The 22929-nt window shown below is 37.0% G+C and overlaps 2 protein-coding genes across 2 annotated transcripts; one reads left to right on the plus strand and one right to left on the minus strand.

Annotated features, from left to right (window-relative positions):
* Nucleotides 1-9: 9 nt before the first annotated feature.
* Nucleotides 10-11215, minus strand: LOC134754871 (uncharacterized). The gene is made up of 8 exons (XM_063691321.1): nt 11065-11215; nt 10739-10859; nt 5937-6669; nt 5102-5304; nt 4887-4996; nt 3170-3376; nt 2291-2517; nt 10-304 (listed from the first exon to the last, which is right to left on the minus strand). The coding sequence occupies exons 1-8, from the start codon at nt 11182-11184 to the stop codon at nt 64-66; spliced, it is 1962 nt and encodes a 653-aa protein (XP_063547391.1). The 5' UTR covers nt 11185-11215; the 3' UTR covers nt 10-63.
* Nucleotides 11216-17136: 5921 nt separating this feature from the next.
* LOC134754896 (decapping nuclease DXO homolog) lies at nt 17137-20908 on the plus strand. Its single transcript, XM_063691366.1, has 4 exons — nt 17137-17871; nt 18054-18318; nt 19131-19269; nt 19757-20908. Exons 1-4 carry the CDS (start codon nt 17385-17387, stop codon nt 20030-20032), a joined length of 1167 nt encoding a protein of 388 aa, XP_063547436.1. The 5' UTR covers nt 17137-17384; the 3' UTR covers nt 20033-20908.
* The last annotated feature ends 2021 nt before the right edge of the window (nt 20909-22929 follow it).

Below are 22929 nucleotides of genomic sequence, written 5' to 3' on the forward strand. Positions count from 1 at the left end.
TGACTAACAAATAGTCTTGCGAATCTTCCGATTTTATACCTTTAGGTATATCAACAAAAAAGCTTAGCAAGTATTATTGAATAAGTCGACCGTGTCCTCCGACTGGATCCTCTGATAATTCTGATACTCCTGCAGCAAGTACTTGTACTCGTCGGCGACGTGGCCGCGGCTCAACAAGTACACCAGGATGTACTGGTAGGGGAAGACGGGCACGTTGTGGCGCGCGAAGAAGCGGAGCTTCACTCGCTGGATCACCTTCATGTCGACAAAACAGTAGTCGGCGGTGCAACAACTGCCTGGAGTTCTGCAAATTATATACTGATGTTTCCGTGATTTACGAAAGTGGGTTCATGGAGCCCCAAAGAGAGCCATTGATCATCAAATTATATGCGAGTCACATCAAACAGCGAATACGCACTGTAAATGTATAGTTGCAAGCAAAATTTGTCACTAGAAAAAGGCGCAAAATTAAAATTTTGCGGTTATGAGCTTATGAGCACAGTTCTTCTAAAAAGCAAAACGCCATTGTAGTAAAATGCCTAAAACGAATGTCTAAGAAGCTATATACCTAATAAGCAAAATGCATTAAAATCATATTACCTAAGATTTAAAACATCTAAAACGCAAAATGTCTGAATAGTAAAATTACTAAATCTCTGGTTGTGTAATGTCTGAATGGCAATATAAAGCCTGACCAGAAATATATGTTCATTGTCAAGAGGGCGCTATTATTCTCGTAAGCATAAATTTTAGGTCTGTGATTATTCTCATGTGTAGAGTGACATTTCAGTATAGTATGAAAAAATTAGTTTTAGTGAAATTCTGCAAACATGGCGCGTGATCATATATTCCTGGTCGGGCTTTACCTTAAATTTAGTTGAATCATGCAATCAAGCAAAATAAAAAAATCGTTTCTGCCGGGCTAGCACATGATTGGCGCGAGAGTATCTCGCCGCGACATAGACTACCCGTCCCCCTTTAATTCATACAGTTAGTAGAAGACGGGTAGTCTATCTCGCGGCGAGATACTGTCGCATCAATCATGTGCTCGGCCTACTGCACATCAAAATCTGGAGTTCGTCGGACTGTTTCTTTTCAAAAATATGTCCTTCACAACCTAACCAGATGGAGCCCCGCGGGGCTCCTATTTCTGGGCGGTTTGCCCTTCAGGTATCTGAAGCTACCTAACGAACCTCACCTACCTATTTATTGATGTGTGCTCACATGCCCGCAATGCTCGCAAACTTTTGGAAACAAAATTGGCTACGTGAGCCACTTGCGAGCACACCAGACAGCAATAACGGAGTTGATAGCAGTCGCCGTGGCCGAATCGGCCGTGGAGTTATTATTATTTACCTACCTTTTGATTTAGTGTGACGTCCGTGAAAACATTACTTTTTGGGTAGGTAGCTTCAGATGCCCGAAGGGCAAACCGCTCAGAAATAGGAGCCCCGCGGGGCTCCATCTGGTTAGGTTGTGAAGGAAAAACTTTTGGAAAAGAAACAGTGCGGTGGGACCATGCGAATTTACTTATGTGTCGAAAGGACAATCCCTCATGCCTTTGAGGCATTTTGCACCTAAGACCTAATGCGATTTAGGAATTTAAAAAAAGCAGACATTATGCCTTTCAGACATTCTGCTATTAAGGCCTAATGCGTTTTAGGTAATGCATAAAGCAGACATGATGCATCCTCTTAATGTATGCTAGAGACCTCATACTATTGTCACTGTGACAAGGTACAAAATGGGTCATAAATTAAAACTTTCGACTGTATGTTAACCACATCACAGTGATGCCCCTCCGTTAGATTTTTTCGATTTCGAAGCAGTCGTCCACTATCGTCTTAAACCTGTTAGAAATACCTTTCAGCAATGATAAAAACTTTATCTAATAAGGCCCTGCATTTCATAGTATTTGAGATATGCCTAAAATTTAATGCGTCAGTCACCTGCAATAATATTATGTTACTCTTCAAAGGCCGCAAAAATATGAGACACGGTCAGGCTCTACAAATAAGACCGTGTCAGATATTTTTGCGGCCTTCGAAGAGTAACATATTATTGCAGGTGACTGTACGATAGTAGATAGATTACCTACTCACGGAACACTTTGCTGCCGCAATTGTGACTGCGGGCTTGGCCAATATATTTTATTTTTTATAACTACCTATTTTATATCATAACAATCATACTATCATAATAATATACGTTTGTACGCGATTAAGTCCCGTGTTGGTTTTAAAATTATGAGTGAAAATCGTGTTAGTTTAAATCAGTAAATGATACTAACCTTGGATCATATGTAATTGGTTTTGCCTTCAACGTTTTGAATATCATCTGATAGTATTGTCTATACTTCTTTTTCATGATTAGTACAATTTGCTTGCCCTCGAACGGGTACTTGGCGCTTAACGCCTGCAACTCCAAGTGCCAGTACACAGCTGCCTTAGCCACTTCGACGCTTGTGTTGTCTATCTCGAGAATTTTGGGATGTTTCATCCATTCATACATGTTTTCCTGAAAAACATAATTACCAATGTACATAGCTATTGACAAATTTAAAGGCCGTGGCAGGATAAGGGACCATCTTGTGCCTTAACAGCTTTTCGGCCTGATTTTTTTTTTCTGATGATGAATCGCGTCAATAGTAAGTGTTATACTAAATTCCAGCATTCGCCTCATCTTATTATTGAACAAAATAAATAAATAAGAAAAATGATTTTTCATGAATAGTTCCGTTTTAATGTAACGAATTACTTCATGCTTTGCACATATAGTACACTTAGTAAATACCCGCAATTTATCCATATAAACCGGATAACTCTCCATATAAAAAAAAAACAAATACATGTGTCAACATCTTTCAATATGCTTTTTTCTAACTTGTTAAACAGAGACACCTCCAATTTTTTAACTGATAATAGACTTTTTAATGAGCTATAAGTGCTATAACATATATTTGATTCAAGCTTCTAACAATGGTGCATCATAACAAGAGTAAGACTAGACTCAATCGTCCTCAGGCGGAATCAATCAATCAAATCAGGCCTAAAAGCTGTTAAGGCACAAGATGGTCCCTTATCCTGCCACGGCCTTTGACTTAAAATAATTTTAGCTACACATTTAGCATTTTCGATAAAAAATGTAGGCAGAGAGATTTCATACATACGTTCAAAAACGTCTTGGATCGGAAACTATCGTATATGAAGTTGATGTGTAGCAGCCATTTCCCCGTGGACAGGGCACACACCATCATCCCCGTGAACGTGTCGTTCGGCAGCACGGCTATGAAGTGCGTCGCCAGCATCTCCATCTTGGTATTCTCGGCCACAACTCCACCGAGCTCGTTTATCATGGCGACGATCCGATCGCGGTCCTGCAGCAATTTACACTTTTGGTTAGATTTACTTGTCCTGTAGTGTTTGTCAGTGTAACTAAATCTTAGATTTTAAATTTGTAGCATTTATGTAATTTTGGTTGCAATGCAATGCCACGGTATGTGTACCATCAAGCTTATCTAATGCAGACCAAAGGATCCAAAGGTAGCCATAGGATGTCTGTACAGTTTGGGTCTGAAGTATTCAAAAAGGCATAATAATAAACCCTATAAAGGTTTACCCCTTTATTCGCAAAACTTTACGGGCCTGATTTAGTTACATTATGTTTTGTCCCTTTCTTACAAATACAAAATAACAGGTAAAGACAAACGATTCATAGGTAATTCAGGCACAGATTAATAAATAGTTACTACGTAACAGATACATCATTCCCATACAAAAGCGAAAATACCTACGCTATAATAGCCTACAAAATCTTAATAATAATACCTGCTGCTCAGGACGAGAAGAAATGTACCATAAGTATGCGCACAAAGAGTCGAGACTGCCTTGCTCGCCGCGCGAGCCACGTGCCAACGCGTCATCGTAAGAATGCGCTAGGGTTGTACTGTTACTTATGTTATTATTGTAATAAAACGACTGTTGCGAATCAACCATATTTTATATTAGTCAATCAAATATTTAAAAACAACACTTATAATACCTGACTCAAAAAACTCCTTAATTTACGATTTATCTACTTATGTTCAAAGAAATAAATAGTGACAAAATTAAGATAGATTTAAAATACTACTCACCTTTCTTCGTCTCTCGGAAATGAAAAAACCGGCCAAGTGCGAGTCGGACTCGCCCACCGAGGGTTCCGTACTTTTTAGTATTTGTTGTTATAGTGGCAACAGAAATACATCATCTGTGAAAATTTCAACTGTCTAGCTATCACGGTTCATGAGATACAGCCTGGTGACAGACGGACAGCGGCAGCGGAGTCTTAGTAATAGGGTGCCGTTATTACCCTTTGGGTAAGGAACCCTAAAAAAACGACAAATTTTCTTTTGTTTTTTGACTTTTACACCCATCTACTGCACAATAATTACGTGGTTTCGGCATTTCGAAGCGTAAGCGCGGGAAACGTGCGGTGCGAGCGCTCAGGCGGGCGTTCGGCGGCCCTCTGTCAATTATATCGTCGACGATACGCCGAGCGGTAGGCATATAGCGCGTGGCTTTGAGCGAGTGAAGGAGGCCTGATTCAGGCCAGTAACGCGTTTATGGATAATGCCATTAGAGTTTAAACCACTACACCACTGAACTGGCGGAGGAAAGCTGTCTTATGAATTAGGGATTAGTTGTTTAAATAGACGTTGTTAGTTCACAGTAAGCTGCAGAGGTAGCTGACCGTGACCCCCCTGCTAACAAGTTTACATGCATCGTAAGTTATCTCTGCAGCTTACTGTATAGTGGACATCAAAGACATGTTTACACTGTCGCATAATAAAGGCGAGGCGGAAAAATGAAAACATATATTTGACGTTGACTGTACTGTATACTTACATGTATAAATTCTGACAACATAAATACATTTTTATTGCATGTACATATCAAATTCTGCTTCAATTTCCATGAATCCTCAGAAGTTCCGCTGGGCGAGTTATAATCAGTATCTGAAATAGATGAAATATGAATTTTGCTACAAAATGTAATGTTATATTCATGAAACCATTACATTAAAAAACCAATTAAAACAGTTTTGGCCATGCTTTGCTGACCTGACACTTCATCATGCCAGCACTTAAGGCGGCTCGTGGCCTGCAGTTTGTCCTTGATTGGGCTGTAGCTATTCACTTTTTTCTTCAGTTTGTAACTCTGGATATATTTTCGGAAAGGCAGATAATTTGAAGTTTTAGCTTTGCTTGTTTCGAAGAATTTACGAAAGCTGACTTTTTTCGGAGTGCTCTGATTGCTAAAAGTCCTGTATAAAACAAAAATTGTTTAGCATTTGTTATCTTTGTTTAGTAAGTATCTAGTACAATAAAATTGTAACAGCATAGCTTTTTTATGGACCATGAACTACTTCAGAACTACTCTGAATGTTTTTTCGGGACTTAGGCAAATGGTAATAGTAAACATTAGAAGTTAAAGCAAGGTTTTCAAAATGATTTGTAAATGTAGTAGCTCCTGTAACTAGTCATTTTTTTTTTTCACAACATATGATTACAGATCATTGGCAAATTTGAACACTTCACCCAATATGCTTGGCTACTTTGCTACTGCCTGTACATATCAACATGCTAGTTCTTATCATCACAATGTAGAACAGTTTAGCAGTAAGAGCATAAAGAAATAAAGTTTAACCTCTCGTATGCCGAATGTGGATCCGTGCAGTAAGTATTGAATTCTAATTATTTATTTATTTATTTTAAAACTCAATACCTGCTAATGATGATCCACGTTCTGGCATATTAAAAGTTAAGGAAGAACACCAAAAAATTGTAAAGTTAAAAACTTATTCTTTATAAGCTCAATCTTATGTGTTATTCAAATGTTAGTCAATAAGCTATGTAATGAACCCCACCATGCTAACATTTGAGAGTTTACACTCACGCATTTAAATTTAGTACTTTAATGGGACTTGAATTAGGTGTTTCATTTTCCTCAGTCTTTTTGCAATCAATCTCTTGATATATGTCTTCAATAGACCAACCTATCTGGCGGCGCACAGCTTTTGGCTTCCTTGTCTTTTCAAACATTGGAGGGACCCTGTCCACACAATCCATGTCTGTGTCAGTCATTATAAGGTCACATTTATAGTGAACAACCCGCAAGTGCTCTAAGTATGCCAACTTTTCTGTATGAATTTCATGACAGATGGGGCAAACTATGTGATGCAATTTGACATTGAGAGTGCACTTGTTGAAGTGTAAGACATAACACTCATATTTGTCAAACTTGTCATCACAGAGGACACATGAAATTAATAGAGGCATGGGTTTATCCGGAGCGTTGGTAATCAACCTTGCCGTGTCCGTCGGAGTGACATCTGTTGCCACCAGAGTCTCACTGCTACTGGAACGCTGCAGCTCATTGTTCTCAATGCTACATGTTACGCGGCATGAATGTGCCCCCAGATTGCTGTGACACTGGTTACAGTACACGCATAAGATAGAGTCTACATCACTGTCGGTTTCATCACTAACATCCAAACTTGTACCCACATGTGTTTCTTCGTTGATCACATTCTGGACATTTTCACCCTCCATTGATTTAGCATGCATATGAAACTCTTTGTTCAAAAAGTCGTTGTATTCAAAAACTCCTGGCTTGTCTAAGTTTTGTTCTGTAAATGAGAATTAACAGAATTTATGTTACAAACAATTCAGGAGTCTTTTCAAAAGGGCGTATTTCTCCATGGACACCACACAAAAATAAGCCCTTTTGAAAAGACACTCCTCAATGAAGGCTATCGTTATTGTGCTCGCCAGTTGGCGCCACTGTGTAGATGTAGGTCCAGAAAAACAGATCTCAAAATTCTTCTACGCTTATTTTTATAAAATCAATACATTCTAATATACACAAAGGTATTTTAATGTCTAAATGTGGCATTTTTTCAACCTGTTTAATTTTGCATATATTTTAGTTGGCACTTTTTTTAAATCACTAACATTTATTGAGCTATATCTATTGTTTACCATGATTAATCAAAGATGGACAAAGATTTACAATAATTATGAATAAGGAGTGCAAATTCCCGATAAAAAAGCTTGAAACCCCCAAAACTTCTAAGCATTTGACATTTTGAAAGACCTCCATCTACACTAGCTCCCCTAGCGGCGAAATTAAATGCGGTAGCCCTCATTGATATCACTAATTTGGTGCTTCTTTTAAATTTTTTCACCAGATTAGAAAAAACATGTGTGTCACAGGCACCATAAACGGGTCTCTATTATTTCCCATATCGTTTTAAGTCATAATGTATTGTTTGTCCCCATTGTTGTTAGTCATCATCTGATTTTGCTCAGAAAAGCATCTTTTCAGGATTAGCCGCGTACTGACTAAGCGAGCAGCCTTGGCGAGGCAGCCTCGCGAGGCAAATCCTCGGTCAGTCAGGACGTGCCTTGCCCGAGGCAGGCCTCAGCCGAGCGTGCCTCGGCCCGAGCCGAGCGTTGTGGGTTTTTGTCCATGCTCAAAGGCGAGGCGAGTGCGATTGCCGCGCTTAGTGACGGGCGAGCGGAAAATTTCCTTTATGGGAGACTTTCGGTAACGTAATTTACTGAGAATATTTCCGCAATATTCTCCTGACGTGAAAAATAGGGAAATTTACATTTTTTGATGATTATATTGTACTTTTCTTAGTGAGTAGAGCTGTCAAAAGAGTTACTTAGTAATATTACAAATGGAAAATATAATACATACTTACCTAAAACGGTTTCTAAGTTAGGCATAGGAATATTTTGAAAATTTAAATTTAATAGAAAAATTTACGTACATAAATTTGTGCCCCATCATTCAATAGGGTTTTAAAAATGTTTTTAAGGTATTTAAGGCGCTTCGCGTAGTTTTTGGCCAAAAACTGTTACTTTTTAGAGCTTATAACTTCTAAATGAGTGAACAAAAAATTAGGTAAAAAATATATATGCATCTTCACTCTATAGGTATGCACAACAATTGTAACATTTGATTTTTTTCCTGAAATTCGTAGTTTCATCGAAAAAAAAAATAACACGACAGGCCGTTTTGCGGCTAACTTTGATTATAACTACTAAACGGCTTAATCGATTAAAATTATTTTTAAACTAACAAATATGTTTTAACAGGTTCTACAAATGCAATATAGCTTTTGTTAATCAAAAAATATTTTCTTAAGAAATCGAACGTTTTTCCACATTTCATGCGTATGCAGCCTGAAAATGGCGTAGCCGGCAGTCGTGTGCCAGCTTTGAGACGAGGAGGCTGTGACGCTCGTCGCTCCGTGCCTTCCTTGCACTATGTTCGCTTATGCACAAGCAAAGTGCTATAATATCGGAGTTATTGTGGCCAAAGAATAAATAACTGCAGAGCGCTGATTTGGTTGCGACGCGCATTAGCGAGCGCAACACGGTATTTTGCGGTATATTACAATGAATGTAATGATAATATCTGTATATATTATACTATAATATACGTATGTTTGAGAAAACTTCATTTGAAATAAATAAATAAATGTTTTCTATCCGACATATTATAATGTCATTCAAAATTTACGTTTTGAATAATGTTCCATTCCATCTCGAAACAATAAATAATTGATTTAACATAAGCTACCTATTACCTATTACGTTGTATGTATTTACGCAAATCTTTAAAAAAAAAATTACATAAGCTATAAGCTACATTGTATTTACAGAACTGTTAAAACATTTTTTAGTATAAAGATAATTTTAATCGAATTGCCATTTAGTAGAAATAGGCAAAAATACCTAGTAGCAAAACGGCATGTAGTAGTGTTTTCTACGAAAAAACTATAAGTCACAGGAAAAAAATTGTTCCGACTATAACTAATAGTTTGAAATTGATTACCTATTTTATTTATCAACCAACTACTCGAAAAAAACAATAGTTTAATAGTAAGGTAACGATTCTAAAAATGTAGTACTTAGTTTACAAGATAACTATTAATGGCATTATTTATTAATATGTTTATTATTTATTAATATATTTATTAATTTATTAAAGAGATAAAAAAACTATAAACGCACTATTAATTAATATATTTTTCTTATAAGTTTCGACCTCCACTAAATGCATAATCTACTCATACTCAAAAGGACAAAATAGCTGCAAAGCAGTCTTTGCAGTCAAAAAGTACACAAATACGAGTATAGCGCCATCGGCGCGCCTCTGGGCTGTCTTATTATATTCTTTGAACCTAGTTGCCGTGCCGCGAGTCAAAATTCACGTACGATCGCAGTGAGCGGAGTGTGGGGTGAAGCGGGTACATTTGCCCAGACGCTCAAGGCCAAATCAGCGAGATACGTCTTAAGATCATTTTTTGCTTAAATAAATACTTTGGGAGATAATCGAACCGAAAGTCTTAAGAGATTATGATTATTATAAACCTGAATCAACAGTTTCCTAGAGTTTTTCATTATTTTCTAGCTAAACTTTATTTGTTTTGCTTTCTTATATTTGTATAAAATTGCGGAATCTTAAAAAATCTAAGGAAACGTGTGTACAAGAAGAGCGTATGTTCTAAAGAAACTTACGGCAGTTATGCCCTTTTGACGGTACCACTATTGTACCAAAAAAAAGTTAGTAGGTAACTAGGGATATTACGTGACCTCAGCAATGAACTTTCGAAGAAACCAGTCTCATCGAGGGGACTAATTGATGCGTTCACATGCAGTTATAATTTGATTTAACAAAACTAGCACAAATATATCAATGTCAATCACTAAAATTCATTTTTTTGCGAGAAAGAACGTATAGAAATGTTCTTTATACACCATATTTCCAAAATAAAACATAAATTAAGGAAATTTCCTTGCAATTTATGAGAATTTGACGGCAATTTATGGACTTTACGAAAAATTCATGAAATTCAAGTGAAATGATCCTGGTTTCAACGTAAGGATAAGGAACCTTGTATTTCTAAAATATTTCATCATTAGAAAAGTCTAGTTTCTATACAAAAAACACGCGCTTTTAGATAAATTGCCAGTCTTGGAAATGTTTCCGTAACATTTCCGAGAATATTCTCTCAATCGGAAATATTCCCGGCAATTTCCCATCACTAGCCCGCGCTCACTCAAGACGGTTGTGTTTTACCTCGTTTGTTCGTCGCATGTTAGCGTCATGGATAAAGAACAGTGCCTTTAATTAATACAACTATATGGTAAATATAGACGATTATGGAAAGCGAAATGTCCCGATTATACTAATAGAGGACTAAGAGAAGATGCGCGGAGAAATATAAGTCAGGAAATGAACATATTTCGGTTTTCTTTTTTTACAAGCCATAGAATTATTAGAAAGGCAGTGGTGGCGACAGCTTTTCGAATGAACAGCCTCATGACATGGGCGGTCTCTGTGCGACTGAGCGCTCGATGTTGGCTCAGCCTCACCGCGGCTCGGCTTTGCCGCGCGGGTAGCCTAGTGCAACAAATCCTACTGATCGAGGCTGCCTCGCGCGGCAAACGTTGCGCGGCAAACGTCCGCTCAGTCAGTATGCGGCTATTGCCCTAAAACAATTGCCTAACCTAAGCTATCTATAGGATAGCCTGAGGAAAATCCCGATAAGTTAACGGTAAGGATTATGACTAATGATAATTGATGATCATTATATTATGACTTTCAATAATTATGTCAAACAAAAGGACCCCACCAAAAACATGTTAAAATGCAATACTACTCTTTTTCTAAATACATACCCGGTGGCTTTTGCAGCAGTGCATTAATTCTTTCACACTGAAGTTTAAATAAGTATGCAGTGCTCAAGTGTTCTATGCAAGTTGTGCAGACACGATCAGAAAAGCCATCTCCTTCAAAAATCTGCAACAAGCATACTGTTTATAAACTGGTTTTCTATAATTTAATGTATTATTAAATCTAAGAGCGGAGTTTCGGTGACATAGGTATTAGGCATTGGCATCAAAAATGTATATCTTTTTGTATAGCACCTAGTGATAATTATTCCTGTGTGAAATTGAATGAGAAAAAGTTGTAGTACATTTAATCACTGTGATATGTTTCTTACCTGAATGTTTGCAAAAGACATAACCATTTCTGATAATTTTATGGATTCATCTTGCTCAAATATGGAGCAAAAATCTCCAAGTTTCAAGCAAAGCCTACACTTATGAAAAGGCTTTTCCATTTTTATTGTTTTGCAGTTGACGACTGAATAGCCGCTAGTATAGTTCCATGTTCACAAATTTATTATGTACTGTACACCACAGCACAGTAGTGTCAGTAGTACACAATTCGCTTTCCATGTTTCCACCTTCCGACACTTACTCATGCTTATATTACATCTTTACATCCATGGCAGTTATTTCAAAATAATGTCAAAAACGATTTTTTTTTTTTATTATTATTAATGGCATCGCGCTCCTGGCGCATTCAGCCAAACGAGTAAAACGGGGATCAAAAACGATTTAATGGTCCGTTTAAATCATAGATGGTAGAATCCTATAGATGTGGCTATACGCGTGCGTCCGTGAGGGACAGAGAGAGAGAGAGAGAACATAATCAAAGCGACTAGGTTTTCACGACGGATCCGAAATGTATGAGAAGATCCGCGGATCCGGATCTAGATCTGGATAATATCATACATTTCGGATCCGTCGTGCAAACCCTAAATGCGCCAATAGTATGAATCTAGTATAACTGGATCGGTCATGAGTGGTGGGTATTGAAATATAAACACAATCATAACCGTAAAGCTAGCTCCATACTACGCGGCGCGAAGCCGCGAACACGAGTGTGGAGTCGATTTCACTGATTAGTGAACTCTCAGAATAATGACTAAAGCATAGAAGTCGGGCAAAAATGCTTCGCAAATATGTATACCCGTACTTTACTTCCTTACGAATTAGATAATGTGCCGAAAAGAGATGCATATATGCTTGTTATTTCTCATTTACGTACGGTGTCATAAGTTTGATAATTTGCTAGGGATGTGACTGTGTCGACTTTTTATATCGATAAATTATGCATAAGTTTATGTGCCGTGTAAAAGAATAATCACGAAATTGGCAAATTGATAATAGTCTGGCTAATGAAAGTTGAACCTGAAAAAACGCGGCAATTTCAAGAAATCTGTAGCAGGCGGCTCGTTGAAATGAAATGAAATGCGTGGAATACAAGGATTGCATAACTTTTATACTTTTTATAATTTTCATATTCTAAAAAATCATTAAAAAGTATAAAAATTATGCAATCCTTGGAATCAAAGAGCCGCCTGATATGAGGATTAATGCATGTACCTAATATAGCTTTTATCTCATTTGCAGTCTACCACTCAGAACCGTCTAACTATACCTCTCGTTTTTTTATCATTAGAAAGAAGGCGAGCGATCTTAACGTGTCGTTTTATCGAAAAACACTTTGAAAATAAGTCACAACAAATATAATATACGATCATTTACATACTTTTGCTTTCATAAGTAAAATATTGCTATATTTATAAAAAAACTAATAAAAAGACACGTGGAAATGGTTTACCGTTTTTTCTAATGCTAAAAGACTAAGTATAGTTTCTAGTCATGTACAGTCAGCTGCAGAGAAAAGGCACCCCCCCTCCATACAAAGTTCTGTAAATTAGTATGGACGTGGGGTACCTTTTCTCTGCAGCTGACTGTACCAAATAGGAAATGAAAAAAAAACGTTCGTGTAATATATATATTTTATTTAATAATAGGGAATATTGCGCGAAACTCGGCGTAGGTGGCGCCACTATCACAATCTGAGGGTCTATCGCGAAACAAGAAAATCGAACTTTCGTTATCTAACATCTCTGTCACTCTTGCGTATTCGAGCGATAAAGAGGCAGCTAGATAACGAAATTTCGGATTCGAGTTTTCCGGTAGGTCCCCTGAAAACTTGTCAAAAACCTGTTAAAGGTACAGTATGAATAAGTTACGATACGGTGCACTAAAAAAGCTAGTGCTGCACTCTGGTGGCAGAACATTGCAGTAATATCCTCTATTCCTCGTCCTTTGGAAATCTGAAATAAAAAGTTGAGTTTTGTGACCAACAATATTAATAAAAGGAACATTCATCAATGATCATTAATGTCTTTTTTATTAGGGTTCCGTACCCAAAGGGGTGAGGACGGGACCCTATTACTAATACTTCGCTGTCCGTCTGTCTGTCACCAGGCTGTATCTCATGAACCGTGATAGCTAGACAGTTGAAATTTTCACAGATGATGTATTTCTGTTGCCGCTATAACAACAAATACTAAAAAGTACGGTCCCCTTGGTGCGCGCGTCCGACCCGCACTTGACCGGTTTTTAGTATTAAACTATAGTCTGGCAAACACAATCTGTCAGTAAGTAAGAACAAAGAAAACTATAGGTACAGTCGAAGGCAAAAATATCGATCCAGACAAATGGCTTAAAAATATGTGAACACGATTTTATTGTCTGAGCGTACACATATTTTTGAGACTTTGGGAATGTATATATATTTATGCCCTTGACTGTACTCATCAATTAAAATGAGACGGTCCTGGGCCAAACTATAAGAAAGCTGTAAATGTCGATAGGTTATTGATCTGAGGTCGATACATCACTATGCCAAAAATATAACCTTTCATACTTAGCAGAAAAGTTCGAAAATTTATGCAAAAATCTATATAGACTTGAATGCAAGTAATAATTACATAAACAATATATCGATTTCTATGTTTAGGGTCAGGTCCTATAAATTAATTTCTTCAAAATTGAACAAAACTCACCGATTAAAGGTTATCGGTTCGTGCGTATTTTCTTTTCTTCATGTATGCGATTTACAGCCCTCGATCACACAAGACATTATCACAAAGGGAACTTCAAACCATTACAAATAAAAACTCAACACGTTTTCCAACAATCTTTCAGGAATAGCAAGAATATAATTAAAATAAACCAAGATGACCGCTGAAACATCCCGAAATATTTCAACTAAAATAATACGACTATGTCAAGTTGTTACAGTTGACACCTACCTGTGAAATAACGAACTTATATTTTATTTGGCTGGATTATATTATAGAACCACATAGGACCATTTGACATTTCCCTCAGTTCATCTTATGACAATACTGAAAAAAACGAAAGAACTTGCGGATTGTTGTCTCACTCACTCATAGACAAAAAGTAATAACGTGTTGTGAATACGATATCTTTTACCAAGCTTTTATTTTTGCCCGGCTTCTTTGCTTTAGTCATTATTCTGAGAGTGAACTAGACGCCACATTCGCGTTCGCGGCTTCGCGCACGAGTGTGGAGGGCCCTTAATAATTATAATATATTATATTATTTCAAGATCAAAGTAAACATGATAGTAAAAAATATTGACAGAAAAACTGAATTTGGAATTCTTGCCAACCAGTACAAAGTACAAACTAACACATTAGTTTTGTATCTATGAAGGTTTTAACAGTGGGGGGAAATGACCGAACGGGATAGTCTTATATATCTTTCAGTAGGAGCAGCAAAGAAAGCGTTGTTATTGTTTGTCCTTGTCACAGTCTCACATTTTTTTTATTCCCCACCGTAAATTTTGTATGGTTTATGGTAGGCTACAAATCTACTCGACCAATCATATTGTCGCATTGCGTATGTTTTGTCACTCACTGGCGCACGCGTATAGCTGATCTATGTAATGCTAGGTCTATGGGCTTGTGGTTATATACTCTTTGGCTGCATGTGTGAGGCTACGGTGACAGCTAGCTTAAGCCGCCTCCACACTCGTGCGCGAAGCCGCGAACGCGAGTGTGGAGTCTAGTTCGCTAATCAGCGAAGTCGACTCCACACTACAGTTCGTGGCTTTGCGCCGCGTAGTCTGGAACGGGCTCGACCTTATACACGAGTTTGGAGTCGATTTCGCGGATTAGCGAAATAGACTCCACACTCGCGTTCGCGGCTTCGCGCTGCGATTCGCACACGAGTGTGGAGGGCCCTTTAGGAATATCATCTATGGAGTGTAGAAGTAAAAGGAGGAAAATCTCTATATACGAAAGGTGTCTATCAAAAAACAGTAAATAGGCGGCGCCACCATACACCGAAGTACCTAGACCATACACCTAGTATTTTATATCGATGTGCGCCCGTGCGACCGTGAGGGACAGAACATACGCAATGCGACAAAATTAGAAAACACGGTTTAACATTCCTGACAACATAATAATAACAATAATAATATTATCACTGACAGGACTATTGTAGCCAATAAGCCTGACATTGTGATAATAGATCGATCGCAGCGCCGGGCCGTGCTCGTCGACATCACCATCCCCCATGATGAGAATCTCGTGAAAGCCGAGAAGGACAAGTCCAGTAAGTACCTAGACTTGGCTCACGAGATAACCGCCATGTGGGATGTTGATTCGACGATCATTGTCCCGATAGTCGTTTCAGCGAACGGTCTCATAGCGAAGAGTCTCGACCAACACCTTGAGAGACTCTCGCTAGGTGGTTGGATCAAGGGTCAGATGCAGAAGGCGGTGATCTTGGACACGGCGCGGATAGTCCGCCGGTTCCTCTCTCTGCGGCCCTGACCACCGGCAGCTTGGGCCCTGCCCCGCTGCTGGCGGCACCCTAGGTTAGGTTTTTTATAATTTGTTTATATGTATTTTGTATTGTTTTGTAAGTGTTTTTATATTTTACTTTTATATGCATATTATAAAAAACCTAACGTAAGAAAAATAATAAATAAAGAGAACAATAATAATAATAAAATACTTTATTGTGCACTACAAAGAAAAATACATGTTACAAACAAAGACAGGACATAAGTGAGTAGGTAACAACAGGCGGACTTATCGCTAAAAAGCGATCTCTTCCAGACAACCTTCAGATAGCGATTCAGTGGCTAGAAATAAGTTAATGGGCAGTGCAAAATAACAAAGGTGTAAAGTTTACAAATCAAATACCTAAGTATAAATAACAAACAATGAAAAATAAACTACATAAACTACATATATTATTTAAGCAACAATAATACACTACATAAACCTACACAAAATACATACATAATACATAATGATAATTCAAGCAAGAGAAGAATAACGACCAGGTAGCGTGACCAAAAAGAAAAATATATATGTGTAAGTGAAAGGACCAAGACTAAGAAAGAGATTTTAAATAGTGTTCTTTTAGAAGTTTTTCCAAATACCAAACATACCAAAAATAACCTACGTAAATTGGTCGGGTTATTTGTTGCCCCTCCCCGATTTCATCTCTACATTATTATACCTTTATGGTTCAGGTCATAGAGTCTCCTATATATTACAATACTCTTTGGTCCCAGAGCCTACCTAGCGCCACCGGAGAGATTAGGAACTATTATTTACAGCTGAAAACTGGTCACTTTTGCAATAGTTCTGTTTGGTTCTGTCCATGAATCTAGTATAACTGGATCGGCCATGAGGGGCGGTGGGAAATGACCGAACGGGATAGTCTTATGTATCTTTCAGTAGGAGTAGCAGAGAAAGCGCTGTTATTGTTTGTCCTTGTCACAGTCTCACATTTTTTTTAATTTCCCACCGTAAATAGAAAAAATAGTTATTTACGATACAAGTGCGGAAAAGAGAAAATTCGAAACGAGTGGCGATAGATTAAAACACGACCGCAGGGAGTGTTTTAAATCGACACGAGTTGCGAATTACCTATTCGCACGTGTATCGTACAACGTTTTACAGTACATATGGCCCTTTAAACTTTCGACATATGCATGAAAAGTGCTCTTTACGCACTAGGGCGAGAAAGTTGCACCATATGTACTGTAATTTTTTTTACTGTTTATTACATAAGGGTTAGGTACAAACATTCGTCTTAACTCAGTTACAATCTCGACCTTTTGAGATTATTTTAACTAAGCTAATTTAATATGGTTTATGGTGGGCTACAAATCTTCTCGAGCAATCATATTGTCGCATTGCGTATGTTTTGTCCCTCACGGGCGCACGCGTAAAGCTGATCTATGTAATGCTAGGTCTATGGTTCTGTCATAAGAGATTGTCGTCCTTTCTATACCGTCAATACTATGGGATTGTCGTTTTGAGGTCGATTGTCAGATCAAAATGTCAATGTGATCAATGTCATTATGTCATCATTGTCATCGTCAGCGTCACAATCGTCACATACAATTTGTAATTTTGTAAACAACCTTAATTTTAATTTAATTTAACGAAGAAAATAGTGATAGTGACGTCTATTCTTGTACTCCTGCCCATCTCCTGCCACTTTCATGACAACGAACATGCAAGTCTATTTTTTCACTACATATGTAATTGCACATGTTAATGAATTTTGTAGTAATTAAGCACTCATTTTGATTGTCATAAAAGTATAACAGTGATTGAGAACTATGCAACCTGAACTACCTGTGACTGCGGAAATATTCTGTGGAAATTTCCCTGATTTTGGGCGACCAACTGTAATTGGTTACATTGGTTTAGAAAACCTGAAATTTGCTCGTAAAATTCACAATACACCAGTTAATTTCGATCTAAATGTTCAGTTAGAAAACGCCATTCACAAACCAGAAGGTCTAGATGTGAAATTGAATGATTTGCTACAATTTCTCCTGGAACATGAAGCAAGATTAAATTTGCACAGAGAAAACAATTTACAAAATGCAAGATTCTTCTGCTACCGCGGTCTTATGACTTGTGTAGCTTGCACACCCTATGAAAATAAAGAACCATGGAAAATTGTTGCTATGCTGTTTAAAGGCAATATATTTTTATGTGCCAGGGATACGGAAGAAAAAATTAAGAGAGTAAGTAATATGACCCAGGAAGAAAAGAAATTTACATCATGGGGGTATAAGTTTGAGCAGTATATGTTATCAGGTTAGTCATTTTAATTATCTCTCTTAGCGCCACTTGCACCTTCCTATTCCTACTAACTCGGGGTTTACCGGTTAAACCTCGGGTTGGGTTAGTGAGATGGTGCAACTGGCTCTTAGTGTTTCCACTAAGGCTTCATAGGTTTTAGTTTAATAGTTCCATGAAGGGTGTTTATATATTTTCAGATACTCCAGATACTGAACCCAATCCAAATATACCTGTTAATGAGACTGAAGAATTTTCATTAGTATTTAAAACACATTTAAATAAACATAGCATAGTATATGGAGCTGAAATGGATGGGATTTGTTGTAATAGTGGACAGATTGCACCACCACCCTCAACAGAACTTGGAGCCGATGCAATTGTGCAGTACCTCTCTACCAAGGAATTTGTAGAGCTTAAAACAAGCAAGCAAATGGAGCATCCACGCCAAGAAGCCAGCTTCAGGTTTGAATGTTTGGTAAACAATTTATCTCTCGCGGCCAATCATCTTCTTATCACAGTTCCTTCACATCTCCCTTGGTTCGGCTTAATTTAAAAGAATGTTCAAGAAATATGTTTTTACTGTATTTTTATTACTTCAATATATAATTTCATTTCTAAATAAATTAATGTGTTAAACTTCCAAAACATGCTTACAAATGTGACAGATACTCCATATAAAAAAACTGGCCAAGTGCGAGGCAGACTCACCCACAGAGGGTTCCGTACTTTTTAGTATTTGTTGTTATAGCGGCAACAGAAATACATCATCTGAGAACATTTCACCTGTCTAGCTATCACAGTTCCTGAGTTACAGCCTGGTGACAGACATATGGACAGCGGAGTCTTAGTAATAGGGTCCCGTTTTTACCCTTTGGGTACGGAACCCTAAAAATGAAATGTCATGTTTGTTACAAAAAAATGCCACTCATTTATATTGTATTATTTCTACTCGGAATCACGAGCTCTTTCGATCCTAATGGGATAAAAAAGTGTCCCAAGGTTTTTTTGCTATTGTGTTACTATTTCCCCATATACTTTGTATGGCGGTAACAAAAAGGAAAGTGAAAAATGTATGGAACGTGTGGGACACTTTTTTTCTCCTATAAGGATGAAAAGGTCTCGTGATCCTGACTTAAAATAACACAAGTGGCAAAAAAGGTCACATAAAAAAAAACGGCAAAAAAAAAGAAACGCTCAGGGACCATCATTGCGTGCAAGAAGTATAATTTGTTTACTGTTGGCTTTCACTTAACAAGTTTGTTTTTATCTACCAGGCGATTTAAGACAAAGAAGTGGTGGTGCCAATCATTCCTTGTGGGCATAGACACTGTGCTTTGTGGATTTCGGGATGATGCTGGCATTGTAAAGGAACTTAAAACATACAGAATGAGAGATTTAACTAGGATGTCACAGGTATATTTCCACCATAGATTTATTTATAACTGCTTTGCTAAATTTTATGTATAACAAAATCCATCAAATCTTATGGAATTGTCCTGAGTGTCATTACACTCATCGTTTTTATAGGTATATTATGTTGTGTTATCATTTATCAAGTATTTATTATTCTACAAAAATTACATCCAAAACTATCAACACACACATGTTCTTATAGCATATTCCTTGCAGTTATCAAGGTTCAAATACTCTGTAGCAGTCAAAGTGGCCAAATAGTTTAGTACACCATACTAATTATATGGTGTACCGAAATACTTGACTACTTTGTTGCTACCAAGTATTTGACGCTGAGTGTACAACAAAAACATTAAATATTCGTATAATTTAAATGTCATTATAAGTCATGTCTGAAATGTTTTTATAAAACCAAATAAAACTGAAGCTTGATGTTGTGAGATAATAAATTTTAATATATACATATAAGGGACATTACTATTTTCAGAGATACTGGAATCCAAATGTATGTTTTAACTTCTTGGATGCTTTTCTGTCATATGTAAAGAGATGTCTGGCGAGTGTAATCAGACAAAGACATGGTGATAATGCCTTAAACAATTTACAAGCACTGCCACTCATCAGTATTCTTCTGGAGTGGAGGCCAGGTATGCCCGTGCACGTGCACATGCAGCCAGCTGGAGACTACTGCCATGAGGATGACCCTATTTTATATGAATGGTTCACCAGCAAATTTGGAAAATTAGACAAAAGCAAGTGCTAATCATTGTGGTAGTTGTAAGCTGTAAGAAAATGTTTTTTATTGTAAATGTTTTTGATGATTTGTATTGGTAATTTTGAATAAACAACAACAACATTTTGAACAAGGATTTGTCATTAATACTCAGCAAGATCAATATTCATACAAAACTTTGATAAAAAAAAACTGACAATAAATACTATCATATCATTTATTATCACTGCATAGCAAATGGTGCAAGTCAACATCCATAAAGACTAATTAACAACATGGATATTTTTACTTAAATTTAACACTCAATTATAATTGAATAATTACACTAACACTTGTTATCGTATAAATAAAAACAATAACTAACAGAACAACATAATAAGAGTACATAGAAATAAACAGTGAATTCTATCAATACATTTACATAATAATGTTAATTTCAGATTTACATAATCATCTCTTATTCTAAAAACAAAATGTCCATCATACGACTGAAACTTGCAGATATACTGTAAGGTATGTACCGCCATTCGCCAACCCGTCAACATCGCGGCGGGACGACATTTACGGAATCTGATTACATCTCACAAATTCATTGGAAAACAAAATAATATATAAAATATGTGATTAATAAGTAAAAAATGTAATAGATTAAGACCACCTACGTATAGCTTTAAGATAACATTTGCATGCTTAACCAGCAAAATATGTCACTGTACGGGAAAATCTTTCCAATATCACCTTGTTGTACCATATTTTATGCAAATAAAAGAATTGTTTTGAATTGAATTGGCCGCTAAGGAGACGTGAGCAGGATCAACCCTACGCATTCGATAGCTATTGTTTCGTACCAGTATTAGTGAGATTAACGTTAATTATTAAAATTAAATTGTTTCCGACATGCATGGTCGCCCTACAATTAGAATACTTCCGTCAGTTCCGTCAAATACCGACACTGTTTGCTTTAATTGCTATATCCATGACAAGTGTAAAATTACACGAACATAACGATTAAAGAGTCTTTATCTTTATTAGTTAGGCGGTGTACCACGATTCACAAGAATTAAACCTTTACTTTGCAAAAATTCACAAAACGGGAAAATTGTAATTTCAATTATACCTAAAACGATCCATAACATTAACGAGTGTTGGTCCTGCTCATGGTACTGATGTGCCGTTTGAATTGACCAAAATTGTGAAATTTTCAGAAACTTGTATTTTTATTATTGTATGCGGATTGTAATTTTTTTGTAAACGTTTCTTGAAATTTCCGTAAACTTTTTCAACTTTTTGGAATGTCCGCAACTTGCACATCTGTATTCGCGCATCACTTCTTGCTTCTAGCCTATCCTCATCCTCACCAGTCGAACAGCGGCCTTAAGGGATTTACACTGGCGTCGTAACAGGATGCGGTGACGGCGTGCGAGCGTGACAGCTCTCGCTCGCACACTGTTTATCCGGTTGCCGGAAACAGTATCAATAGTCTTCTTTTCGTTTCAGTTATTATGTTAGTAAATTAATTATTACTTACTCAAAATATAATGTGAGATGCCATCGCCATCGTTTTAAAATTATCATAAAGAAAATATCTATTGATTAACACTATTAACAGGGTGACACAGGCTAGGCCAAAGTCACCATTGTCAATTAAAATAAATAGTATCAAATCCACATGTAGGTATGATACTAAACCAACAAACACTGTGCACAATCCTAGGAAAAATAATGATAAACATTATGCTTTAAACTTATTAACATTTGTTTAAATGTAAAACTATGGTGTACAACATATAGACAAATCACACTTAGGCATGCAATGCACTCCTAATTATTAACATCCATAATGGAGATGAATTGTGGTCATTCAAATTTGTACTCAAAAATACGTACATGGATATTTACATGTATTGTGAAATGAAATTAATGAATACTTTGTAACATGATTGCTTGTGATTTTCTGTGCGACGTACAAAAATATATAGTACACTATGTTGTATTGTACTACAAGACTAATTTATAGTGTGGTCAAATAGGACGGTTTTGATTACAAACAAGTATGAAGGGTTGTTTTCTACAGGACAGCAACCGCTTACAATAGGACTATACTCAATCACGAAAAAGGGATGGGTTCCAGAAACTGGCCATGTTATTATAATAAAAGAATTAGGCGTATGATGGATATTCCTACAACTGGATGTGTGTGACTTTCCCAGATTATAACAATAATGTCGATGAACGTTTAAACACTCATATTTACAATACATGTCAACTCTTAGTATGTCTTATATAACAGTAATCAAACATACATAGTTTCGGCTGCGGTGTTACGTAACCATTGTCGCTAAAGCCTAGTTCGGACTACGTTAGTAATTTGGTCGAGTGGCGAGTATTTGTGACTTTGCATGTCTAAAGGGTCCGTATGCTCCATGTGCAGCATACCCTTTAGGCATGCAGTCATAAATACTCGCCACTCGACTAAATTACTAACGTAGTCCGAACTAGGCTTTTTAATTGTCAGCTTTTAAGAGGCCAGTGTCGATTTTGGAGCAAAAATTTAAAATTGATAGATTTAGTCGTTGAAATTATACACGTTTTGTTACGTAATATCTAAATAACAAGTATTGGTTTCTATTAGCACTTCTTCTTATCTTGCCTTTTAATAATAAGGTCGCGAGCGTGCGTCACCGGTAATACAGTGGAAACTGGATAAGTGGAACCTGAGTTAGTGGAAAACCTCTTTAAGTGGACCCAAGTTCTCGATTCCAGTCCCTTGGCAACGAATTACCTCTATAAGTGGAATTTTGGGACCTCTATAAGCGGAATCCATTTTTTCGAAAATTTCTTATTTTTACCTCTGTAACTGGAAGCAGCCGTCTCCGAAACCTCTATTAGTGGAATAGCTCGGCGTTATAAAATTTGTATTTTTAATA

The sequence above is a fragment of the Cydia strobilella genome, chromosome Z (genome assembly GCF_947568885.1).
Source record: "Cydia strobilella chromosome Z, ilCydStro3.1, whole genome shotgun sequence".
Lineage (NCBI taxonomy): Eukaryota > Metazoa > Arthropoda > Insecta > Lepidoptera > Tortricidae > Cydia > Cydia strobilella.